General features: G+C 39.0%; 1 protein-coding gene across 2 annotated transcripts; it reads right to left on the minus strand.

Moving 5' to 3' along the window:
* Positions 1-58: 58 nt before the first annotated feature.
* On the minus strand, positions 59-22,158 carry ARMC1 (armadillo repeat containing 1). Of its 2 annotated transcripts, XM_061123389.1 has the most exons (7): positions 21,979-22,158; positions 16,990-17,210; positions 14,512-14,603; positions 6,102-6,291; positions 3,364-3,480; positions 3,203-3,277; positions 59-2,239 (listed from the first exon to the last, which is right to left on the minus strand). In XM_061123389.1, exons 2-7 carry the CDS (start codon positions 17,170-17,172, stop codon positions 2,048-2,050), a joined length of 849 nt encoding a protein of 282 aa, XP_060979372.1. In that variant the 5' UTR covers positions 17,173-17,210; positions 21,979-22,158; the 3' UTR covers positions 59-2,047. The 2 variants fall into 2 exon arrangements, with proteins under 2 accessions (XP_060979372.1, XP_060979374.1); XM_061123391.1 differs by lacking the exons at positions 6,102-6,291; positions 21,979-22,158 and having other exon boundaries at positions 16,990-17,056.
* Positions 22,159-25,567: the final 3,409 nt, after the last annotated feature.

Raw genomic sequence — 25,567 nt, forward strand, 5'->3', positions numbered from 1 at the left:
AATGCAAACAGGTTTTGGAGTAATCAGTAATGCTTATACCACACGAATGCAACATCCATTCAATTTTAATTATGTCACCTTTTATTATTTTACAGCATATTTCCAAAAAATGCCATTACAGTTGCCTTAACTGCTCTATAAGACCTGGAATCAAAGAACACTGAGAATTAGAACACACACATCAAGCTGTAATACCTACTTGTGCTGAACCATTACTACCAAAGGGATATTGTTTCTTAAATAAGCAGATGTGTGGCAATGCAAAATAAAATACAAACTGGTTAGAACAGTAAACTTTGTTTCAATGGCTATAGAAAGGAGGTGGTTTTGTTGTGTTTTTTTTTTTTAACACATCTGGTCTGGCAGCAAGATGTAATATGCATTTAGAGCAATACATGCCCTGAAAGCTTATATTTTCAGTTGTGTGCATCACCTGAACTCAGAGCCCAGATGAAAAAAGTAATCACTCTCCACACCCTCAACACCCCTCCCTTCATAAGGTCACAATATTCCTAAACTCGAGATTCTTGGTGAACTATTTTACAATTTTTCCTCCAGTGACACTGGATGCTTTTAGTTTTTTCTCTGAAAGAGAAGCAATGAAAATGCAAGGACACCCTCCAGGGTCCAATTTTCACATCACATTCTCCAAGTAGTAAAATAGCAGCTCTATAACGTGGATGAAAAAAGTTTTCAGTTTCTTCCTATTCCTCCTTCAGTTTTTAATCATATTGGCATTAAAATTTATCTGGAGTCAGTGGGCTTTCCCAAAGAAAATTTTTAGTTGCCAAGTACTTTTAGAAATTTATTAAAGCGTTACATATATGTAATTAGCTCTTATCTACCAAAAATATATATATGTATATATATTTGTATTTATTTATCTTACCTTCACTGAAGTGCGTTTTTCTTTTTTCCTGGCTGAACATAAGAACCTAGTGGACGGACAAATGCTGGCTTTATTTCTTTATAAGCAGTAACTGGAGTCTTTTTTCTTTTCATTCAATAGAAACTGCGTGTTCATAATAAACTCACAAAAGGCAATATAAGGAAACACCTACTGAACAGGCATCTGCCAAACAAGTCATGTTAAGGTTGGACTCTACCAAGTAGCACTATGGCATTATAGGCATTCCATTTTTCTTTTTTCAAGTCTGTCAGTTCTTTGCTAATTTTTCCCCCCAGCAGGGGAGAGTGTGTAATCACAAAGTAAGGCCTAGAAACCATTCATAGTCACTCCCAATATTAGGGTGGACATCATTCTCAAGAGCTGATATAAACCAGACTGAACAGGAAGTACTCAACTAGAACCACATTTGGTCCCATTCAAATAGTCTCCACTAACACTTTGCTGATACACATGTTCCCTTCTCGACTGATTTTGTGTTAACCTTTAAAAAACTTCTAACAAGTAAGACTGCAAAGTTTTCATAGAGTTGTAGTCTTAGGGGGACTGCTACGTTCCAAAGAATATGTTTTAATTCACAAAATGTCATTGGTAACGTCTTGTCCATAAACATGGTTGGCAAAATTAAAAAAAGGCACAAAAGGGGAATAACGAGAAATGCTTTCCACTTTCAGTGAAGAGTACCAAAGCAAATATCTTTCACGAGAAAAGGCAGAGAAAAGTGTTCAGTACGTCATGCACAACTTGAGCTAAAAAAAAAAAAAATTCTCTTCTAGGTCCTGAAGCTTGAGAAAATGAGTTTTCCTAATCACGTGCTTCATGTCAAATAAAATGTAAAGCTGCACAAATACATGTTTGGTTTAACAGTGGACCCTTTTTTTTTTTTTAAGTGAGGCAATTAAACAAAGGACAACAAAACCAAAATACCTTCATCAACAAAGCAACTCCACCTGTTGCCTCTGTCCCTTTTACCACTTAGTGGGGTAAAATGTCCGGTAGAATGTAAAATGCAGCATTCTCAATCATGGGATCTAGAAACTTTTCATGATAACTTATTGCAAATTGCACTTGACAGCTCACCACGACAATGGAAAACTGGCCCCTTGTTCGCTTATACAGTCCTTGAGCCCCAAAGGGAAGTCACCAGTAGAATGACCTGGATAAAAAGTTTGCAGCTGTGCTCAGCCAGCTAGCCCCGGCCTCCGGGTGGGAGCCCACCCGGGACACCGCCTTGTCCTGCTCCCTCGTGGGGCTCTCATCCTCGGGCAGGTAGTCAGGCAGCTCCGTGTTCTGCTCCACCTCCACAGGCGTGTCCTGGAACGGGACCAGCATCTGACACAGAGAACACGTGAAGAGTTACTGCAAAATCAGCCTGACTGATGGAAGTGCATGTCACACACTGAAAGTCAACTTTACTTCTCGTTCTCATCCATATTCTCGGAGGCTACATTCCCTGAAAAAGTATCTTTTTCTTGTCTGCAGGTAAGTCCAATTAAAGAGCACTATGTAGGCACAGAAGGAAGAACTGCACATGAAAATTCTCACACTTTTCTCCTGAGGTTCCAGGAATAAATGTTCAACCTCTGTGGTATCTCAGACAGTAAAGAATCTGCCTGCAATGCAGGAGATGCAGGAGACTCAGGTTCAATCCCTGGGTTGGGAAAATCCCCTGGAAAAGGAAATGCCTACCCACTCCAGTATTCCTGCCTGGAGAATCCCATGGACAGAGGAGCCTGGTGGGCTACAGTCTGTGGGGTTGCAAAGAGTCGGACATGACTGAGTGATTAACACTTTTGTTGATTTCAAGATGACAAAAACAAGTATCTGGCTGCAGTGGGCCGCTAAAGGGTCAATGAACCTCCTTTCTTTGGGAACTCAAGTGAACTAAAGAATCTTTTCCCTTATCACAAAGCTAGTGAAGAGTAGCAAGAGGCAAAGATTTTCAAATATGTACTTGCCCAATGATGCAACTGGATCTTAATTTTTTTGGGTTGGCAAAACTAATTAAGGTTAGAAAGTATTTAAAAACCAATGCAAAGAAATTACATACCCTTTCCTTCCACATACAATCAGCAAGTACACCTCCACGGAGATCAAAAATAGTCTGAAATCCACAAAATCTCTCTCCATATTTCTAGAAGTGTTAAGTGTTAATGAAGAAACAACAGGATAATCAGACTCTGCCACATTCCTACATACTCGGTGGCCATTTGTCTAGAAATACTAGCCATCTGCCAGCCCCAAAGAATAGTCGAGAAAGGGTCAAGCAGAAAGCAAACTAAACAGAGCTTTTACCTCTTCTCCACTTTCACTCTTCACAACTTGCTGAGCCTTCATAACCTTGGTTGATGCTATTGCTGATGCCAACGCCTAGGCCAGGATAAAAAGACAACACTTTTGAACATGGATGTGTTTACCCATAACCTCAAGTGTATTTAGCCATTTGAGATACCAACCTCTGCTTTAAGGTCTGAACGGATTCGTACCACACATCTCTGAACGGCCATTTGAAAAGTAAAGCTAATAACACCTTTAATTTTTAACAAGGCCTCTTCACACAGGTTTCTCCGGGACTGAAAAAGTAAAGGCAAACTGTTATTAAAATTTGCAAAATAATGAATGGCAGTAAACCAAACACTGAACTAGTAACACTGGGGAGATAGGAGGGAACAGGCAAAGTAAACGTCCCTATTTCAATTCTACAATTGCATATTTGAAGGCACATAAAGGGTGGTATTTTAGTTAAGTTTAGGAAAACTTAAGGGCCTTTGCAGAAGGGGAGACATGGGCCTTAACAGAAGGAAATTTGAAAAATTCAGAAATATATGGAAATTAAACTCCTAAATAACCAATGGGTCAAATAAAAAGTCACCAGAGTAAAATACTTTGAGATGAATGATATGAAACACCACATACCAAATCTGGGGGGATGCAGAGACAACAGTAGTGCCTAGAGGGAAATTTATAGCTATAATAATGACATTAAAGTAAAAGAAAATTGCAAACCAATTACCTAATACTCCATTCTAGGAAACAAGAGCAAACTAAACCCAAAGCAAACAGAGGAAAGAAATATAAAGATTAGAGTAGAGAAAAAAAAGAAATAGAGAATGGGAGGAGAGAGAAAATTCAATGAAATCACAAGTTGGTTCTTCAGGAAGAGTAAAGCTTGATAAAACTTTAGCTAGACTGATCAAGAAAGAAGACTCAAATTACTACAAGCAGGAATATAAGAGGATATATATATATTATGACCAACTTTACCAAAACAAAAGGATATGCAAATACTATGAACAACTGTATGCCTAACACATTAGATAACCTCAACGAAATGATAGATTCCTTGACATGAAAGCCTACATCCTGTATGATTCCAGTTACATGAAATGTCCAGGAGAGGAAAAGCCATAGACATAGAAGTAGATCAGTGGTTACCAGGGGCCAGGAGGAGTGAGTGCTAATGGCAATAATCAGGCTTCCCAGGGGGCACTAGTGGTAAAGAACCTGCCTACCAATGCAGGAGACCTAAGAGACATCAGTTGAAGATCCCCTGGAAGAGGGCATGGCAACCCACTCCAGTATTCTTGTCTGGAGAATCCCACGGACAGAGGAGCCTGGTGGGCTACAGTCCAAAGAGGTGCAAAGAGTTGGATATGACTGAGGTGACTGAAGTGATTAACACACACACATCAATAATCATATGAATGGTGAATGACCCCAGCACTCCTGATCAAAGGTAGAAATTTTTAGAATTAAAATTTAAAAAGCAAGGTCCAATTACAGAGTGCCTGTCCATGTGAAATACAGACACAAATAGAAGATACACACAATAATTAAAAGAAACCTTGAGCACCTAATATTAAAGGCCGACAAGATAGAATGAGTTGAGAAAAAAACAACACTTTACAACTACTGTACAGTACTTTTAAAAACTGTATAATTGGTATTACTTTTTCCTCAAACGTCTGGTATTAATAAAATTCACCAATGAAGACACTGAGACCAGAATGTCTTTATAGGAAGGTTTTTAATTGCAAAATCAATTTCTCTGATGGACACAGAGCTATTGATTCAGGTTATACATCTCTTTTAAAGTGAGCTTTGGCAATCCATCTTTCAAGAAATCTTCCTGTTTCATCTATATTATTAAATTTATTGGCATAAAGTTAGTCAAAATATTCACTTATTTTCCTTTCAATGTCTATATTAAAGGATCTATAGCAATGTTCCTTCATTTCTGAGACTGATAAATTTGTGACTTCTCTTTTATTCATGATAAGTGAGGTTTATCAATCTAATCGATCATGTCAAAGATCAGTTTTTTATTTCACGAATTTTTCTCTACGGTTTTCCATTTCACTGATTTCTGCTTTTTTTTGTTTCTTCTGCTTACTTTGGATTTACTTTGCTCTTTTTCTAGTTTCTTAAGGTAGAAGCTTCAGTCACTGAGGCCTTTTCCTTTTTGTATATAATATTAATCTGGTGCTAATGATTTCCTTTCTAAACTCTATTTTAGCTGCTTCCCCCAAATTCTAACACTGCATTTTCATTTTTATTTAGTTCAAAATACTTCCGAGTTTCTCCTTTCATTTATTCATTGACCCATGGATTATTTTAGAAACGTGTTAAATTTCTAAAATATTTGGGGGATTTTTCAGGTATCTTCCTGTGATTGATTTCTAACTTGCTTTTCGTTGTGAGCAAGGAATACTTTGCTTGGTTCTAATTCTTTGAAGACTTGTATTATGAGACACAATATGGACTCTTTTCATCATTGTTTCATGGGCACATGAGAAGAATGAATACTATATCTTGCTGCTGAGTGGGGTTTTCTATAAACATTAATTAGGTTAAGTTGATTGTTAGTTATTTGAGTCTTCTATGTCCCTAATGATTCTCTGTATATTTGTTCTATTCATTGGGAGAGTAGTATTCAAACCTCCAGCTCTAGTTGGAGCTTGGTTATTTCTCCTTGCATTTTTGTCAGTTTTTGCTTCACATATCTTGAAGTCACATTCTTAAGGCATACCTATTTAATTAATTGATCCCTTAAGCATAAAATGCCCCTCATTATCAGATAAAATACTGGTATTGGGACTTATTCTTGAAGATTGTTAGCAGGTGACACTGAGGTAACCAGTTAATAAGAGTTCTCTCTCCCATGTTATGAATCATGTGTTCATACAAGCCTTACCGTATCATCAAGACCATCTATATGCAAAACCACTGTTTTGGCACGTTTGTTTGTAGTTCCCAGGAAAAACTGAGCTTTCCTTCGACGTGAATTCATTTCACTGAAACTATCCCCATCTGCCATATTGGAAGATTGAAGAATGTCATAGATTTCAGAGGCTAGCAGTTTTGTTTCCCCTGGAGTTGTAGACCTTGAAAAGAAACATGTAAATTAGCAAAGTAGTCTTGTCATTTCTACTGATTCTGTAATTTTATTCCTCAACTTTGCAAAACCTTGTTTTCCTCATTCTGATGCTTTGTTCAATCTGAAAGAAATACTGGTGAATCCCAGAATAATCAATAATACAAAAAAAGCATCTAGTCTATAATAGTCTTCTAGTTTCAATTTAAACTCATGGTTCATCAATATTTAAAACTCATCACTAGAGTGGTATAAAAGCACATTTAAAGAAATCATTAATTAAACAGGAAATCAACTGAAAAAAAAAAATCAGGATATAACATGTCCCTGGATTAACACTAACATTCAACACTCAGTTCAACTTCCAAAAAAATATAACACATAAAAATCCAAAAGTAAAAAGCAAAATTGGAGAGGATCATTTATATTAGTTATCTCAATACAGGGATTTGTGAGTAGAAACAAACCCCATTTCTCAATTTACGTTTTTATGTACCTTTTACAAAGCAAGTACGTATCGTTAAACCACAACTCAGGCAATAGTTTTCATAAAATTTTCAATCCTACTATGGCTTCTCACATAAATGGTTAGTGCCATTCTGTCCAACAGAACTTTTGGCATTGACAGAAATGTCCACTCACCACATGTGGTTACTGAGGACTTGAAATGTGGCAAGCAAAACTAAACAATTTTATTTACTTTTAATTAAATAGCCACACACTGCAAGTGGTTACCATAGCTGGAAGCACACATTTAATGGTTCTTATTAATTAGTTTAATTGAATAAGCAATCAGTACACATAACCAAGAAAATAATCCTCATTTCACCTATACCTAGGCTCAATTAGGGTGTCTTCCTTTGTAGCTCAGCTGGTAAAGAATCCACCTGTAACGCAGGAGACCTGGGTTCAATCCCTGGATTGGGAAGATCCCCTGGAGAAGGGAAAGGCTACCCACTTCAGTATTCTGGCTTGGAGAATTCCATGGACTATATAGATCATGGGGTCACAAAGAGTCAGACAAAACTGAGCAACTTTCATCTCACTTCACTTCAAACCCTGTAACATGCATCCCAAGGATTTTACAATCTGTCCCCTTTCAGCTTTACCAACATCAGCCAGAAGAGCTTCACCTTGACTGTATCCTTGAAGGCTCAGCTCAACCACCGTCTTCTTCATGAAGCCTCCTCACCCCAATACCCACATTCATTCCTCTGCATTCAAAGTACTATGCTTGTACTTAACACTACTAATTGAAATTTTCCATTTCTCTTCAAGAATAGGGATATAGTCTCTCCATCCCTCCCACAGAGCCAAACAAAATTCTGTGTAATCCATTTGTTTACTGGATGGATTTTTCCTGATATTCAGACTGTACACATTCCAGCTACACAGACCATCAACTCCTGGGGTACTACTCTGGCAATTTTCTAGGCCCCCAACTTACCATACCAAGTTTTTTTCTGGGCTACTGTTGACCACAGAGATCAATTACCTTGAATGATTTTGGCTTTGTATTCCAGGAAGCTACCAAAAGGACAATTTTTTTAGGAGATGTCTCAGCACATTTCAGATAGCTGTTTCACAGGCCACTGCAGTTGTGAGGTATTTTGAATACTAGCCAACCAGAAGTTGTAAAAAGTATGAGGACATGGGTAAGAAGCACCATGAATTTAAATTGAAAAAAAAAAAAGTCTTTCCTCTCTACTATGAATACTGTTTCTACGCATTTCCATCAAATAAAAGAATCATGATGACATGTAATAGGAGATTATCTAATGGTCTTTCTCATAAAACTTTTTAAACACACACTATTCTAGAACTTTTTTATGTGCTTCCTAACCAATCAGTAGTTACCAAACCATTAAAAGACTAATATCAAATTATCTTTCTATTCTGCAGAATAGGAACTAGAACTAGATAGCACTGGTTCTTAAACAAATGGGTCTACTAACCCCTTTGAGAAGCGAGTATAAAATAAATACTCCCACCACCACTATTTTTAACTTCCTTTATTTCATAGTTCCAAGTGTCATCATTTTCATACAGTAATAAATTCCTTTCTGGAAGATTTTCAATTTCTATCTACTTAAAACCAAAAGATTTTAAAAGAATAATATAGTCAAATCAACATGATGGTCTCAGTTTGTTTTGAAGCATGTTCTACTGGCATATCTCATAGGACTAAATTTATTGCTGCACTTCCTATAAAGCAGTTGCAGACTGTTTCTTCAGACACAGTTTGAAGAGACACAGTTTAAGAGACACTCTCTCTTAAATGGAGTAAAATTTTGTCTTAGGCAAAATGAACTCTGCAAAAGCATATAAGCAAAAATGAAGTAAAAATTAAGTTACTTCTTGATCTGGGCACTATATAAAGTATCACAAATATCTATGTGTATGTTGCTGTTCAATAAATTATAATTTCCTTTTTTCCCCTTATTTTTAAAAAATGCTTTTAAAAGCAGAAAGAAAAAGTCAAGATCATCTACAGATTTGGAAGCAAGTAATTTAGTCTTTAAAAAAAAATTACTATTCAAATACTATGATTTAAAACATTCAAGTACAAGAAATCTAGAGTTATGTGGTACATTTGGCCATAAATGTAAGAAAGACTGTATAATTAAACAAGTATTAATTGCCCTAATCTTCTTAGACAAATGAAAACTGAAAGAGCTGATTAATGCCCTGGATTTAGTTCTTCAGTCTTTAAAATGTGACATCCAAGAAAAAGACCATCTTGAAAAACTCTTCAAATAATTGGAATTCTGCTCTTAGTAATTTACTATTCCATAATGAAGTATACTGATCCTTCACCACTTTTTCTAAATAGTTATCTATATTGAAAACAGTCAAAATGTTACTCATAAAAACACTGAAAAGTGAACTCTGATCTTTATTATATGTGAAAAATAATTTTCATTTTGGATATATTTCCTTATTGATCATAAACAGCAATTCACTCTAAGTCTAGATGCTGCAAATAACATTTTATATTACCTATAAAAGCCAGGTAAGACTTTCATATACTTCATGAAAGCAATGAAAATACTATTTCAGTATTAGAAGGCTTGCTATCATCTTTTGAAAAACTTCACAACTTTTCCTTTAGGAGTTGGTTTTACTTTTTTTTCCTGTGTTGCTCACTAAGAAAAAGTGTTCTCGTAATATTTATGCAACACAGAAAACCATCCTCTATCTTTCCACGCAGAAACAATCCTAACTTAAGGCCTCTAAGAAGAAAGCCAACAGCTCTGCTTAGTAACAGTGAAGTCCAAAGGCAGGAAAACTACGACCCTAAGGCAACAGCCCATCATTTATGTATCACCTCTGGCTGTTTTCACAAGGGCAGAGGTGAGTACCTCAACATACAGACTGTGAGCCCAACAAAGCCTAAAATAACTACTATCTGGTTTGTTTTTCTTTTTTTAGGAAAAATTTGCCAACCTCTGTTCTATACAAATAACATAAAAATCAAGGCAAAATGGAGCAGCATTTTCAAAAATCACAAGAAAACAAAAAGTGAGCCACGAATCTAGTTCAACTGTCCTGTTCAATTTTTTTAAAATATTAAAAAAAAAAAAAACACAGGAAAAAGCATAAAGAAATGAAGCACATATTTTTCATCCAAGATTTTAGCAAGAAGGATAGTCCACCATTACTATGGCACTGTTTCAAAACTAGAATTTTAGGAAGTTCTCCAGATGAAATGAGATACTTTGAAGTTGAAATGCCACATTTTATTAAAGTGACTTATTTATACCATATTTCATGTGAGATATTCACACATGCTTTTATAAAATGCATCTTATATCAGAAGTATTACTCCTGAAATACTAATTAACAAATGTCTTAAACTGAATTTAGATGTTCTCCTAACTGATATTCTGAAAATTTTCTTCACAGAGAGATTCAGGGTTAAAAATAAAACATAAAAAAAATTTTTTAATTAAAAAAATAAAAATAAAACGTAAACAGGTTCTAACCGCTAACGATGAGTTTTCATTTATGGAGAATTAAAATTAGAACACAATATGAGATTCATTTTGAGTGACAGAGAACTTAAAATTCTCTTCACAACTGAAGAACTGAACACAACAACGACTGAAGTCAATCCAACTGCTGATCTCTAAGCACCAAAGTGACCTAAACACAAGTCAAACCTGCTTTTGAGTAACATGTTAAAATCTCCACAAAATTCTGTAGCAAAATATAATTTGGTGATTAAAGGACAGAAATTATAAGATGCATAATTTTCTCTATTTTATAAAACACTCCTCCCTGATTCTCCCTGATTCTCATGGTAAGAACCACCTCTACTCTTCCCACCTTCTTCTGATTTCTGGTTTTCTCTTTGATCACTCAAGAGAGGATTCCTCTTCAATCAATATGAAGTAGGAACTTGCCACAAAAGATCTGTTCTGTGGGGTCTTACTAGGATATGAGGAGATCCTTCTGCCTCTTCCTGAGTTGCACAGATTTACAAAATCACAGCTCAATCTCCTAACTCACTGATCTGAATTCCACCCTGCCTGCCTGGCTGTCAAAGGGCAGCCACATCACTGAAAACAATTAGGGTATCTATATTATATGTGCTCCTGTGCTACAGCTCACCAAGATGACCTATGTAAGAATGGAAGAGTGTGCGTCCCTGGTGGTCCAGTGGTTAAGAATCCACCTGCCAATGTAAGGGACAGAGGTCCAATCCCTGCTCTGAATAGATTCCACATGCCTCGGAGCAACTAGCCCCACAAGCCCATGCACTGCAACTACTGAAGCTCCAATGCCTAGAGCTGGCGCTCCACAGTGAGAAGCCTACACATACCACAAGTAGAGAAAGCCCTGGCACAGAAACAAAGACCCAGAACATTCAAAAATAAATAAATATTTTTAAAAAAAAGAATGGAAGAGTGATTAAGTCATCTGTATCTGGCAACACAGGTGTGAAAATGCAGAATAATGTCTAAATAACATATGTCTACAGTGTCAAAACAATTATGTATATATAAAGCTCACCCTGCTCTATATGATAAAAACTTTTCATTTTGATTTAAGAATATTTAACACAAGTACCCAAAAGGAAAAAGTAAATGAGAAAATAAAAAGCCAGAGCAATCTAATTTTTTTTTTTAAAAAAAGAGAGAATCATGTCCAAGGCATGAGATAAGTTTACAACACTGAAATATGCTGAACCAAAACCTGATTCTAATACTTCACAGCTTTACATGTTGACAGGCCAAAACACATAGTTTTATCAGCCTTCTGATAACATTCACTGATAAACTTCTAAAATGATTATTTCGGTAAGCAGAGGTGACTTTTAAAAAGCTTGAAAGGCAACCTTCAAATATCCGATTTCCACTGGCCAAATGAGCTGAAAAATATATATAAAAATTATTACCTTGTATCTCGACTTTTCAGAGGGGTATAGGACCAAATTATAATGGAGTATGCAATGAGTGTGCATTCGTTTTACTACTGGAGGAGCCAGCAACGATCCCCACACTGTCCAAAAAAGTATACTTTATTTGTATTAAAAATAGAAGCTGCTTGTAGCAACCATGAAGACACACTGCTTGGATCTCCCTTTAAGAAGCTCCCCCTTCGGCTATACGAAGCAGAGTGGTAGAGCCACCGGTAACAGTGGCCCTGAGATCTAGCACGGCATACAGTCCAAGGCCTGACCCCTCCCGGGGAGACCCACAGTGGGCGCACTGGGGCCTGGCCAGTTCTGCCCGGTGCAAGACTCACCTACAGGGTGACCCTGGCTTTGCACCTCCCTCCAGAGCTTTCTGTCAGATCTGCACTGCAGTCTGAGACTCTCCTTGTCGCACCAGTTTCCTCTTCACTTTCCTTTAACAGAGGTCAGGTCTGTGTTGTAATCTAAAGACAACAATCCGATCCTTCTTCATTCCCTTCTACCTTTACAGACCATATCTTATAGTAAGCTCTTCCAGTTCTAACTCCATCTCAAGATCTCCCTCCCAGATGTTCTGTTGTTGTTTAGTCCCTCAGTCATGTCTGACTCTGCCACCCCATGGATTGCAGCACACTTCCCTGTCCTTCACCAGCTCCCGAAGTTTGCGCAAACTCACTTCCATTGAGTCAATGATGCCATCCGACCATCTCATTCTCTGTCGCCCCCTTCTCCTCCCAGAAGATACTGCAAGATAACGACCTGAACTGACACAACTCTTCTCCTATAAAGACACTAGTAGGGACTTCCCTGGTGGTCCAGCGGCTAAGACTCAGCGCTCCCAGATACTGATCCCTGGTCAGGGAACTAGATCCCACCTTCTGCAACTGAGAGTTCACTAAAATCCTGCAGGCCACAAACTAAGACTCGATGAAGCCAAATAAATGTTTATAAAAAAAAATATACACTAATAGTCTCCTTACTATGTTATAGATGGGTCTCTCACTTACATACACACACATACATATATACATATCAAAACCTTAGCCAACCAAGCTCAGAAACTGTTGTAAGTTAAATCTATGGTGCCTCTAAAACTTGCTCTAAAGTTCAAATTCGAAGTATATTTTAACAAAGAAATTTTCATTTCTTACATTTTTAAAATTTGTACCATGTATTTTCAGCTTCAATAAACAAACCTGTTAAAAAAATACACAATCTTAAGTTCATCATGTGACTAAAATAATTGTACAGAAGCATTAATTATTATGTTTAATCCTTTCACTGCTTCACAAAGAGTATGCCAGTTAAAAATAATTATATGGCATTAAAGCCTACTAAGAACAAGAATAATGCAACCTCATATTTTATATAACACTTTAAAATTTACAGAGCATTTCTACACAGATATCCCACTGAATCCTCAAGCACTTTGACCTCAAATCATGGGCAATGATTAATAAAATTAATGCCAGTCAATATTTTCTAATATTTATTTCTAACTGATCACCTGAATTTAAAAAAAAAAAACCCTTCAGGTTCTAACTTGTCATTATCAAAGATCAAGGGACCTATCAGTGTAGCTCGATTAAAAAAAAAACTATTAATAAAATAAAATTTATCTAGAAGCCAAGAACACTAAGAAAAAAAATACAGTTCCTTGGAAGTCAGTCTGGAAGATTCACCACTGATATAATTTAATTTAATAGTGTTTGGGAATTATAGATAGCATTATAGAAATTTCGTGAATGCTCAAGCCAAAGAAATTGCAAATTTTAAAAGCCAGTAAATTAAATGGTTACCTATTACAGTCTTAAAGACAGTCATGTCTTAGGTAAGATCAAGATACACAGTAAACTAAGATAAAGCCTCAGAAAACATAGTTTTTTTGCTTTCAGACACAGGAGAAGTATCAAAACACTTCATCTTCAATTTCTATTCTTTTACAAGGAAATCAGCGAAGCCTGAGAACCGGACGTCCCCAGAGGCAACACAGCTGAAGGACTATAGATAAAAAACCTGGCCTCTATGTAATTTTCTTACCCATAAAATTTATCTAACACACTTCAAATAGCAAAATAAGATGAATACAAAAATCTTTGTAAGATGAAAGGTACACTTAAAAAAAACATCCACTTGCTAAAATTCAAATTAAATGGCTCTGAGAATTTTCTGGAGGTCCAGTGGCTAAGACTCCACACCCCAATGCAAGGGGCCGGGGTTCAATCCCTAGTCAGGAAACTAGATCTCATATGCCACAAATAAGAGAGTTCACATTACCACAACTAAAGATTCTACATGCCACAACTAATACTTGGTGCAGCCAAATAAGTTAAAAAAAGAAAAAAAAAATGTTAATGGTTCTCAGTCTCTAAGAGACCTCTCAACGATGCTCAGGAAATTCTGACCTAAAGCCCCTTCAGTCATGATACAGATAAGGTTCTTTTGAGTAAGACTTAGATGGAGTAACAAAAGAATTATGTAGTATAACACTGCATATTTTCAAATGTCACTGTGTTGCTCTACTAGCAAATCAATAAACATTTCACAAAACCTCATACAAGGTAGGATCTTCTCTTCTTAGAAGAAATAATATTCATAAGCACAATGTGTATCAACATTTTAAATAAAATCTAAGCATTTTCGTAAGGACTACTATTAATGTTTAAGAATAATCAGAACACTGCCCATCAGAACAGTTTTGGACATACAACCCACACAACCTACAAAGCTATGCCTTCATTTCACCAATTTCAGTAAAATAACACGATCCACTTCTCTACCCTACTAGGAGACACTACCTACTGTACTTACTTCTGTATAACATTTTGCAAGCTTAACATCATTCCCAACTCTCCTTTCATCTTTTCTCTGTTGGCACGGCACTCTGCCAAGTATCGAAGAGCCTACAGCAAAAACAGGAATAGGTTAATTCACATGTCCAGACAACTCAAAGTGAAACCCTGTGCTCACTGACTGCAAGAGGAAAGAAAGTGAAAAATAGGTTTTTGTTTTTAGAATCAACTGGTTTTGAAGTGTTTGGAAACTCTTCTTTAAATGTGATCAGCAGAGCAGTCCTCTAGGGGAAAAAAAATAATTCTGAGCTGACGGAGCTGAATCTGCTCTTAGAAACAAAGGTTCCCAACTTATCTGCAAGGTCAAAATCAGGATGTTCCAGTTTTATTTTCACTTCATCCTAACAAAGATACAAGGAACTAAATTCCATTAATTTCAGAAAGCAGTCCCAGTAGCCATCATTTCCCTAGGTGCTTTTTACATATTAATTAAAACAAACTACCGAGAGGGACAAAACATACAACCCCCTTTATGGAATGGGTGGTTTCTAGCTTTATAATTCACTTTTAAAATGTCTTTTTTTTTCTTTTCCTTTTTTTAACTGTGAAAAGCCAAACCTGAACTCACTCTCACAGATTTCTATCTTGTGAATTTCACCTTTCTAGGATGCTTCTCTCTTAAGATTTGACGTACATTTTTGCACGTTTCCTTCATGAGCTGGTTCTTGGGGGACTGGGCTGTTCTACAGACCTCCTCCTCTCTCATCATGTGCTGCAGAGTTCAGTACCTGAGTCGCAGGGGAATACCTCTGTGGACTACACCACCCAAAAGGGCCCTGTCACTCCACTGACCTTCACATTTCCTACCAGTCCTCTCCACAACATCTCCAAAGTGCCTGGTCATCACCAGGAACGGTACCATCCATGAAATCACAAATCCAGCAACCTGGCTCTGACTGCAATCTCCTATCTTTCCTATCACTCCTTTTACCTAGATTTTTACTTGCACTAGGAGAGGGGAGCCCAGTGAAGGCTGGTGGTCTTGCCCAGTTAGGGAGGCAGAGAGCAGAGTTGGGGAGGTTAGGGTGGAACAATATAATTTAAAAATATACATTTGGTCTTCATCTAGTTCCTGGCACAGAGCTCCTAAGAGCTGTGGAATTTTCCAACAGGGGTTTGAGGAGGTCCTTTAGACCACACTTGGTTGAGTTTATGTGGAAGAAGTAAGGGAAGCTGGGGCCCCTTGATGGCCTCAGGCTGGGACTAGTCACCAGAAAGACCAAATGACTAGAGGGTGGCAACTTTCAGCCCCACCCACCAACCTGGGTTTCCCAGGTGGCACTAGTCGTAAAGAACCCGTCTGCCAGTGCAGGAGACATAGACACGGGTTTGATCCCTGGATCAGGAAGATCTCCTGGAGAAGGGCATGGCAACCCACACCAGTGTTCTTTCCTGGAGAATCCCATGGACAGAGGAGCCTGGTGGGCTATAGTCTATGAGGTTGCAAAGAGTCGGACATGACTGAGGTGACTGATCTGGGAGGTAGGGGGAGGATGGAAATTGAGCACTATACAAAGTCCTGAAAAAGGAGATGCAGAGTTTCTGACTTGGTAAATACATCCACCTGGCAAGGTGGTGTGCCCCAACTCCACAGGGACGGCAGTTCTGGCACTCCCCTCCAGATCTTGCTACTAGAGAGGAGCCCCCACCTGCTGCAACTAGAGAAAGTCCGTGCACAGCAAAGAAAGACCCAGTGCAGCCAAAGACTGATTTTTAAAAATGGAAAAACTTAAAAAAAAAAAAAAAAATGAAGTATTGACACATAGTACAATGTGGATGAACCCTGAAAACATTATGCTCAGTGAAAGAAACAAGTCACAAAGACCACATATTATATGATTCTATTTATACAGAAAATATATACGCACTTTTGCCAGAGACATCTGCAAATAGAAAACAATAGAGAGTCATGGCTGTTTAGGGAAAGGGTGTGGGGGCTGAGGAGCAATAGAGAAAGAGTAGAGCTTCTTTCCGACATGATGAAAACATTCTAGAGTTAACTGTGGTGAAGGCTGCAACTACGAATACACTAAAACCCACCAAACTGTACACTCTAAGTAGGTAAACTGCAAGGTCTGTGATTTCATCTTAAAGTTGTTACAAAACAAAAACAAAACATAAGTGCCTCTTTGAGTGTCTTTCTGTATTGATATAATATAATCCTGAAGATTTCTTCCTCTTCCTTGAAAAAAGGAAGCTGCAGAACATTCCATGCAGGTACTATGCTACCATTTGTGCCAAGAGTAAAAACAGTGTTATATCCTACCATTTGTCTAAGAGGACTATACACATTCATATGTTTGCACATACAGAAATATAGTCACACTAGTATCTGCTCTACACTTTTAACTTCTTACCATGTCATCTGCTATTTTTCCAAATTTTCTTTAACTGCAAAATTATAACACTGAGACTAAAATTACTGTAGTCAACTTACGAGCAAAGCTGAGTGGACAACAGGGGGGTTGGGATGGTCCATAAATAAAATAAGGCCAGGCAGACATCCCTGATCCTGGACAATGGCTCGTCGGTTTAAAGGATCTGCGGCTAGGTCTCGAAGCTGGTTAACTACAGAGAGAGCGTCAGGTTCCTCATTCATGGTGGAGGAGGACGAATTCATCTTCTATGCCATACACGTGGACAAAATCTTCTTAAATTCTGTAGAAATGGTTGGCAAAATCATTTCTAGGCTACTGAGCTGTTTTACAGCATTTATTAAACCATCAGAATCATAACACCTTCAGAAAGAAATAGATGTATCTAAATCATACAAAAAACTTAAGAACTAGCAATTCCACAGTCTGGGAACACAGTCAAATGAACATAAGAAAGGCTAACTTAAAAAAAGTTATTTATGTGTGCACAATGTTTAAGGAACATATAACATCTTCATGATTCCAATTAACTTATTTTTTAGCAATACAAATTTTAACACCAAAGTCACAATAAATAACATCTTTACAGTTCAAGTTTATAACCCTTGCTACACTTCTCAAGGAGCACTGAAGAACTGATGCTTTCAAGCTCTGGTGCTGGAGAAGACTCTTGAGAGTCCCTTGGACTGCATGGAGATCAAACCAGTCAACCCTAAAGGAAATCAACCTGAATATTCACTGGGAGGACAGCTGCTGACGCTGAAGCTCCAATACTTTGGCCACCTGATGTGAAGAATCGATTCACTGGAAAAGACCCTGAAGCTGGCAAAGACTGAGAGCAAGAGGAGAAGGGGACGGCAGAGGATGACACAGTGGGATGGCATCACCAACTCAATGGACATGAATTTCAGCAAGCTCAGGGAGATAGCTGCAGAGCCTGGCATGCTGCAGTCCATGGGGTCACAAAGAATCAGACAAAACAGTGACCGAAAACACTTCACAAAGTGTAACACTGCCAGTGTTTTCTTCCTCTAGGATACTACTGGAACCCAAGTGTCTCAGGGAAAAGCTGCTAGCTGACAGCTTTTTTTCTAATTCATCTGTGAACAAAACCAAGCTTACTGAGATTACAGCAGATAAAATCCTCTAAGGAAAGAAGACAGTCAAAGAAGGCCATAAACACAGAAACCAAGAAGGGTACCTTGCCCTGTGCCTCAGAACAGTGGAGTTTGGGAGATCAGCGTGAAAGTGAAAGTCACTCAGTCATGTCCAACTCTTTTTGACCCCAAAGACTGTAGCCTGCCAGGCTTCTCTATCCATGGGATTCTCCAGGCAAGAATACTGGAGTGGGTTGTCATTTCCTTCTCCAGGGGATCTTCCCAGCCCAGGGACTGAACTCTGGTCTCCTGCATTGCAGGCAGATTCTTTACCAGCTGAGCCCCAAGGGAAGCCCTAGAAGATCAGGGTGAATCTGAACCAAATCCAAGTACATCTGTCCATCCCTGGGTGGACCATGCTCAGAAGAATGAAAGAGAATCTGAGGTGACGTCATTCATTTGATAGATAGGGAAACTGTCTCCGAGAATTTAAATAATTTGCCCCAGGTGACAAAAGTTACGTAGTATGGAACTGAGCTAAAATCTTATCTCAACTTGATGAAAACCAAGCTGGAAAGACTGCCTGGAGAAATATCAATAACCTCAGATATACAGATGGTACCACATTAATGGGAGAGAGCAAAGAAGAACTAAGAGAGACTCTTGATGAAGGTGAAAGAGGAGAGTGAAAAAGCTGGCTTAAAACATTCAAAAACTAAGATCATGCCATCCAGTCCCAACATTTCGTGGTAAATAGATAGGGAAACAATGGAAACAGAGACACACTTTATTTTCTTGGGCTCCAAAGTGACTGTGGACGGTCACCGCAGCCATGAAATTAAAAGACGCTTGCTCCTTGGGAGAAAAGCTATAACAAACCAAGACAGCGTATTGAAAAACAGAGACATCTCTGTTTGTATCTTTGTACCTTTGTCAACAAAGGTACATCTAGCCAAAGCTATTGTTTTTCCAGTAGTCATGTACGGATGTGAGAACTGAACCACAAAGTAGGCTAAGCACCAAAGAACTGATGCTTTCAAACTGACGCTGGAGAAAACTCTTGAGAGTCCCTTGGACAACACGGAGATCAAACCAGTCAATCCTAAAGGAAATCAGTCCTGAATGTTCATTGGAAGGACTGATGCTGAAGCTGAAACTCCTATACTTTGGCCACCAAGAGCCAAATCACTGGAAAAGTCCCTGATGCTGGGAAAGACTGAAGGCAGGAGGAGAAGGGGGTGACAGAGGATGAGACAGTTGGATGGTATCACTGACTCAAAGGACAGGAGTTTGAGCAAGCTCCGGGAGATGGTGAAGGTCAGGCAAGCCTGGTGTGCTGCAGTCCATGGGGTCAGAGTCAGACACGATTGAGCAACTGAACAATAGCCATCTCCTAAACTGGTCAGCTCTTCCCACTTCCCATACCTTCCTTTGAAACCCAGCATACCTTTTTTTCCCACAAAAGTAAACAAGATTTCTAGATAATGTAACATGATACACATACAAGCCAAAATACAATATATCAAGGAATAATCTTCACAAATCCAGAAAGTTAAAAACAGAAACTTCCATTAAACAAATTACACAGTATATTTCTTATTAGGAGAAATATAAAGGTGTAAATACTTACCACAAATTAATGAGTTAGTTTAATGTGAATTCCAAAAACAATGCCAAGTGGGGGGAGGTGGGCTGGGAACAAAATTATTCTGTTAACTCCAGAAAGCCTACTAAAGTTAGTTGGGGACTGGTGGGGGTGGGAAAAGGGAAGGTAATAAACAGCAATAGCCTTCCAAAGTACTGAAATACACAAAGATATAGAGTAAAGCCATAGCAGGGGCTGGAGGGGCGGTGGTCAAGAGATACTGCTCCCAAGAAAGCTGTTTATACACCCAATCGCAGGCTCTGTGTGAGTCAATACCCAGGCTCCACCCATTGTTAAATGTGATTTTAGGCAGATCACTTGAACTCTTTGTCTCAGTTTCTTCATATGTAAAATGAAATTAATCACAGCAGCTCTTAAATGCTATATTGTCCAAATGAAATAACAATACACACTAAAAGGATCAGGGTACTCAGCACACTCTAAATGCTCAACAAAAATAACAGTTTTAAGTTACAAGGAGTCAAAAAGCAATTTTAAAAAATACAGTTATTCAAAAAATGGTACTGGCATAACTTCTAGGCAACTTTAAACCAGTGCTAAGGATCTTTAACTCTTAACATATTTTAAAATATCATACCCCAGAAAAAAATTTGAGAAGTTAAATTTCTGAAGTTTGCAAGCAGATGCAAAATATAAAACTCAGAGAACACAAGGCCTTAACAGGATAGTACTTGGCAGATAGTTTTCTCATAATGAAAATATAGTTACTTCAGCAATTTTAAAAAGAATTTCTTTTTTTTTTAAACTATAGACTGAATACACATAAGACTAAAGGGTTTGCCTCTTCCGTGCTTCTATTATCAACAGCATGAACATCCCTATTTACAAATCAACTTACGAATGAGCTTTATGTGCTGTCACCAGCACAAACCATATCCAAAAACCAAAACTGCAGAACCAACCACTGGACCAACGATCCAGGAACCACACTTAAGAACCAAATATGCTGGGTGATGGCCTTTGGCGTACAACACTGGCCTTGGAACCTGAACCCTCCATCCTCAACTAAAGAGTACTTAGAGAACCACTCAGTGGGAATGACTCAGTTTCAGTGAGCCTCCCCTGTTCCTTTGAGATGAACGAAAAAATCAGAAGAGTTAAGACTTTCAACTGTACCAGTCCATTGATAAAGAGATGGCACAAATTAGGATTTGCCCAGGAAGAGGCAGGAAATAACACAAGGCATACCTTTTCCTTTCTCTCATTTAGTTCAATTCGGAGAAACAAATCATCATAAGACAATGAAGGCACCCCAAACTTTAACAAGCACTCTGATCCCCATGTTAAAAAAAGCCAATTCAGTAGGTGGGGTGAGGCCTGAGATCTGAATTCTATCCTGCTAGTTGAATTCTATCCTGCTAGTCAGGGAACCACAAAAAACAGGAATTAGGTGATAGACGTGAAGCACCTGTAGCTAGGCAGCTGCCTGAAAGACTGTCTTTTCTTTCAACCAAGACATACCACTCAACTGGAAGATGTATTTAACTCTCATATGCAAAGTTAAATATAAATACACAGAACTGTGGAAGAAACACACCCACACCCTAAATCCACATTCAGCTAAGTTGTTTTTTTTTTTTTTTAATAACCTCAGGCATTGACAGCAGATCTGGCTTTTCCTCTGCTACCACCTAACTGTAACTATTAGAGAAGCTGGGTTACTACCTTTGAGCCTCAGCTTCCTCTCATAATAATCCTGAGTGGTTGTCAGGTTCAAAGAAAATAAGAACTTGGCATGGTGATGAGTACCAGCAATTACCAAACCACAATATTTGATCCTGTGGGGATTCTGTAAGGCCAAATGTTAGGGTACACACAAGAAAGGAGCTGCCTGTGTGCACAAGTGCCCCCAGCAACAGCTTTTAAAACACAGAGAAGTGAACGCTGGGCTCGCCTGAATGAAGCTGAACACAACCACCTCCTTCTGCCCCTGAAAGACAAGCGTGGACACAAAACTAATAGAAAGTCGCCAAAGAACTACCTGGAGAGATGAAGTGACGACGACACCCATTAATGCTGCTAGGGTCAAAATAGTGATAATTAAACTAGGGTTTGTAAAACTGGCGTGTAGAGGACGGGGAGGAAGTGAACAAAGCTATCATTTTCACAGGACACGTGGGAGCAGGACGCTTTACAGAGCCTGGAGGAAGGCACTGCTGGGTCCTGCCTGACCTGAAGGTGGGCAGAGCACCCCCGCCCAAGAAGATTCGCCGCCTGGGTGCAGGGGCCCGCATTCTGCGGCCTTCCCAGCCCCACCGCTTTGTCTGCCTTCCCCGGACACTACATACCACTCCAGCGCTCTAGGAATTCACAGCCTGCCGCACCATTAGGGCCACATCGACGATGAGGTAGAGGAACCCAGAGGCGCGTAGCAGAGTCAGCGACGACAAACGACCAAGCTGTCTTCTGGAGCCTAGACGCGAAGACGCTGGCGGGGAAAGGCTCTATAGACTCTCCCTCATGACCCAACCACCTCCGCCGGTTCTGCCCTCCCATTGGCTGAGACTATTCCAAAGCGAGGATAATCTATCCAATAAGAAACTGTCTTCTTAGACTAAAGCGTTCATTGGTGACCAAGGGAAATACCCGAAGTGTTAAACCGGAGGACCCAATGAGAACCCGGAAAGAGTGAATTGGCCCAAACGACTCTCCGTCTTTTAAGCGCTAAGACAAGAAAACTTCATTCCCCAGGAGAAACCCTCGCAGTTTCCCGACTACAAGTCCCAGAGTTCCGGCGCTTGAGGAACCTCTCCGCCCCTTTCTTCAGCAATTCAAATTGAGCTTTACTTCTCAAGCAACTCATTCAGTTCCAATAAAGCAGTTTTGTAATGCTTTATTCGCTTCTGTGGGTCTTAATTCAGAATCTTTTCAAATTTTTTTGTTTGTGCCTAAGAACATTTGCACTAGCTTCTTAGCAGCGCGAGGGTTGCAAAGGACAGGCTTTTTGTCGTTGTTGTTTTAAAGGAAGCTTCTTTTTGGAATGACTTTTTTTGGGGGGCGGGGTAAGGAAAAAGAGACTAATGATGAGATAATTTTCTCCAATTCTTGAGGAAGTATTTTTTAAACTTTTTTTTCTATTTAGTTTATCAAAGTAAGGATTTAAATACTTGTTTAATTCATGGATGTCACTGACATTTTTGTCTAGGTATAGATTTTACATTTTAAAATATTTCTCTCAGTTCAGTTCAGTTCAGTCGCTCAGTCTTGTCCGACTCTTTGCGACCCCACGAATCGCAGCACGCCAGGCCTCCCTGTGCATCACAAACTCCCGGAGTTTACTCAAACTCATGCCCATCGAGTCGGTGATGCCATCCAGCCATCTCACCCTATGTCGTCCCCTTCTCCTCCTACCTTCAATCTTTCTCAGCATCAGGGTCTTTTCCAATGAGTCAGTTCTTCACATCAGGTGGCCAAAGTATTGGAGTTTCAGCTTCAGCATCAGTCCTTCCAATGAACATCCAGGACTTATCTCCTTCAGGATGGACTGGTTGGATCTCCTTGCAGTCCAAGGGACTCTCAAGAGTCTTCTCCAACACCACAGTTCAAAAGCATCAATTTTTCGGCGCTCAGCTTTCTTCACAGTCCAACTCTCACATCCATACATGACCACTGGAAAAACCATAGCCTTGACCAGACGGACCTTTGTTGGCAAAGTAATATTTCTCTAAGTATAATTTAAATCCCACAGGCCAATCTGAGTATAATGATTGCATTGCACTCAATAAACTCATTGAATAAATTCTGAATTCTCTTTCACAGTTTCATTCCACCATGTACTAAATATATTAAAGTTCAGAGGAATTCGACAGGCCTCTAATGGAGAAAGTGTGAGTGAAAATAAATATCCCAAGCTGTAGTCTCTGCTAATGCCTCCAAAATTTAATTCGTCTATACGTAAATTTAAAAGCAAAATAGATACTTCTGCTCAAATTTTTTTGCCTTCTCTTATCTTTGGTTAGGGCTTCACAGATGGCACTAGTGGTAAAGAACCGGCAGGGGAGAAGGCAATGGCAACCCACTGCAGTACTGTTGCTTGGAAAATCCCATGGACAGAGGAGCCTGGTAGGCTGCAGCCCATGGGGTTGCTTGAAGGGTTGGACACGACTGAGCGACTTCACTTTCACTTTTCACTTTCATGCATTGGAGAAGGAAATGGCAGCCCACTCCAGTGTTCTTGCCTAGAGAATCCCAGGGACGGCAGAGCCTGGTGGGCTGCCGTCTGTGGGGTCACACAGAGTCCGACACGATGGAAGCAACTTAGCAGCAGTAGCAGCAGCAGCCAATGCAGGAGACATAAGAGACCCAAGTTCGATCCCTGGGTGGGAAAGATCACCTGGAGGAGGGAATGGCAACCCACCCTAGTAGTCCTGCCTGGAGAATCCAATGGACAGAGGAGCCTGGTGGGCTATAGTCCATAGGGTTCCACAGAGTCGGATACAACTGAAGCAACTTAGCAGGCATCCACGCATCCTTGGTTATTCTTCTCTTCCTCCTAATTAATTTGAGCAAAAGGAGCAAGGTTGAGTAGAAAAAGTCTCTTTCACACCATTTGACCTATATCAAAAATACAAAAACATGTTTGGCTGGTTTCTGCTTCCCAAAGTCACAACAGGGAGTGGTGGTAGTAAGTAAATGTTGTTATGTTGTTGTGCTCAGTAGTGTCTGACTCTTTGCCGCCCCATGGACTGTAACCCGCCAGGCATCTCTACCCACAGAATTTTTCCGGCAAGAATAGTGGAATGGGTTGCCATTTCCTACTCCAGGAGATCTTCCCAACCAGGGATTGAACCCCGAGTCTCTTATTTCTCCTGCACTGGCAGCAGGCTCTTTACCACTAGCGCCACCTGGGAAGCCCCAGTAAGTGAATACTGAGTCTAAAATAAAAAGAAAACAAAAACGATGGATAATGTCTGGTGGTAGAAGCACCAGCCTCATTTGTAACAATCAGCCAGACCAAGTAACAGCTAGAACGGAAAAAGAAAGAAACAGGGGAAAAAAGGAATTGTAAATGTAGAAAGATGTGAGAAACATATGTCCAAACAGCAGTCAGATTAAACATAGCCCATTGATTGAGTAAATGAAATTTCATTTGGTATTGTTATTGAAAACAATAACCCAGGAAAATAAACTTGCTATTTTTGCTAGATTAATTTGCACATTTGAAAGGGGAAAGACATTTGGGGTATTCCTAACTAGTAATTGATAACATAGGTTTTTAGCACCATCCAGAATAAAATGTTTAATAGAGTCTTTGACTTTTTTAAAATCATACTTCTGATTTCATAGTATTGAAAAGACCAATTCTTCCTAGCAAACTGCCATTATGGAGGGAGGGTAGGTGACTGACATTAAAAAGTAGGGCATATAATCAAAAAAACAATTACTAGTTTCATAAGCACCTATAATCCTATAAGCCACAAGAATGTCTTTTGAGATTTTAAGAATTTATGTTCCCATGCTAAAAATGAACTCAACACCAGTGAAGTTATAGTACCTGCCATTGTGAGTCATAGCTTGTGTTTAACCTCAGACATCTCGCCACAGGACACAGCTGGAATGTCAGGTTCCTCAATGGCTGTGTTGCTTAAGATACGAATCACACAATGGCAGTTTTATTCATTTGATTCATTAACAACCATTTTTGGAACACATACAACGTGCCAGAGACAATCTGAGCAATGGATTCAAAGATGAGGACAATCATTCCTCTCAAAGAGCTCAAGGTCAAATGCAGTGGTTTCTAAAACTTTTTTTTTTTTTTTTGAGCACATAGCTCTGATATATACATATATTATTTATTTATAAATTCTATACACACACTATCAAACTACTGTGTAAGACTTAAAAGCATGTCAAAATAGAAAAGTTTAAAGGATG

The sequence above is a fragment of the Dama dama genome, chromosome 21 (assembly GCF_033118175.1).
Source record: "Dama dama isolate Ldn47 chromosome 21, ASM3311817v1, whole genome shotgun sequence".
Lineage (NCBI taxonomy): Eukaryota > Metazoa > Chordata > Mammalia > Artiodactyla > Cervidae > Dama > Dama dama.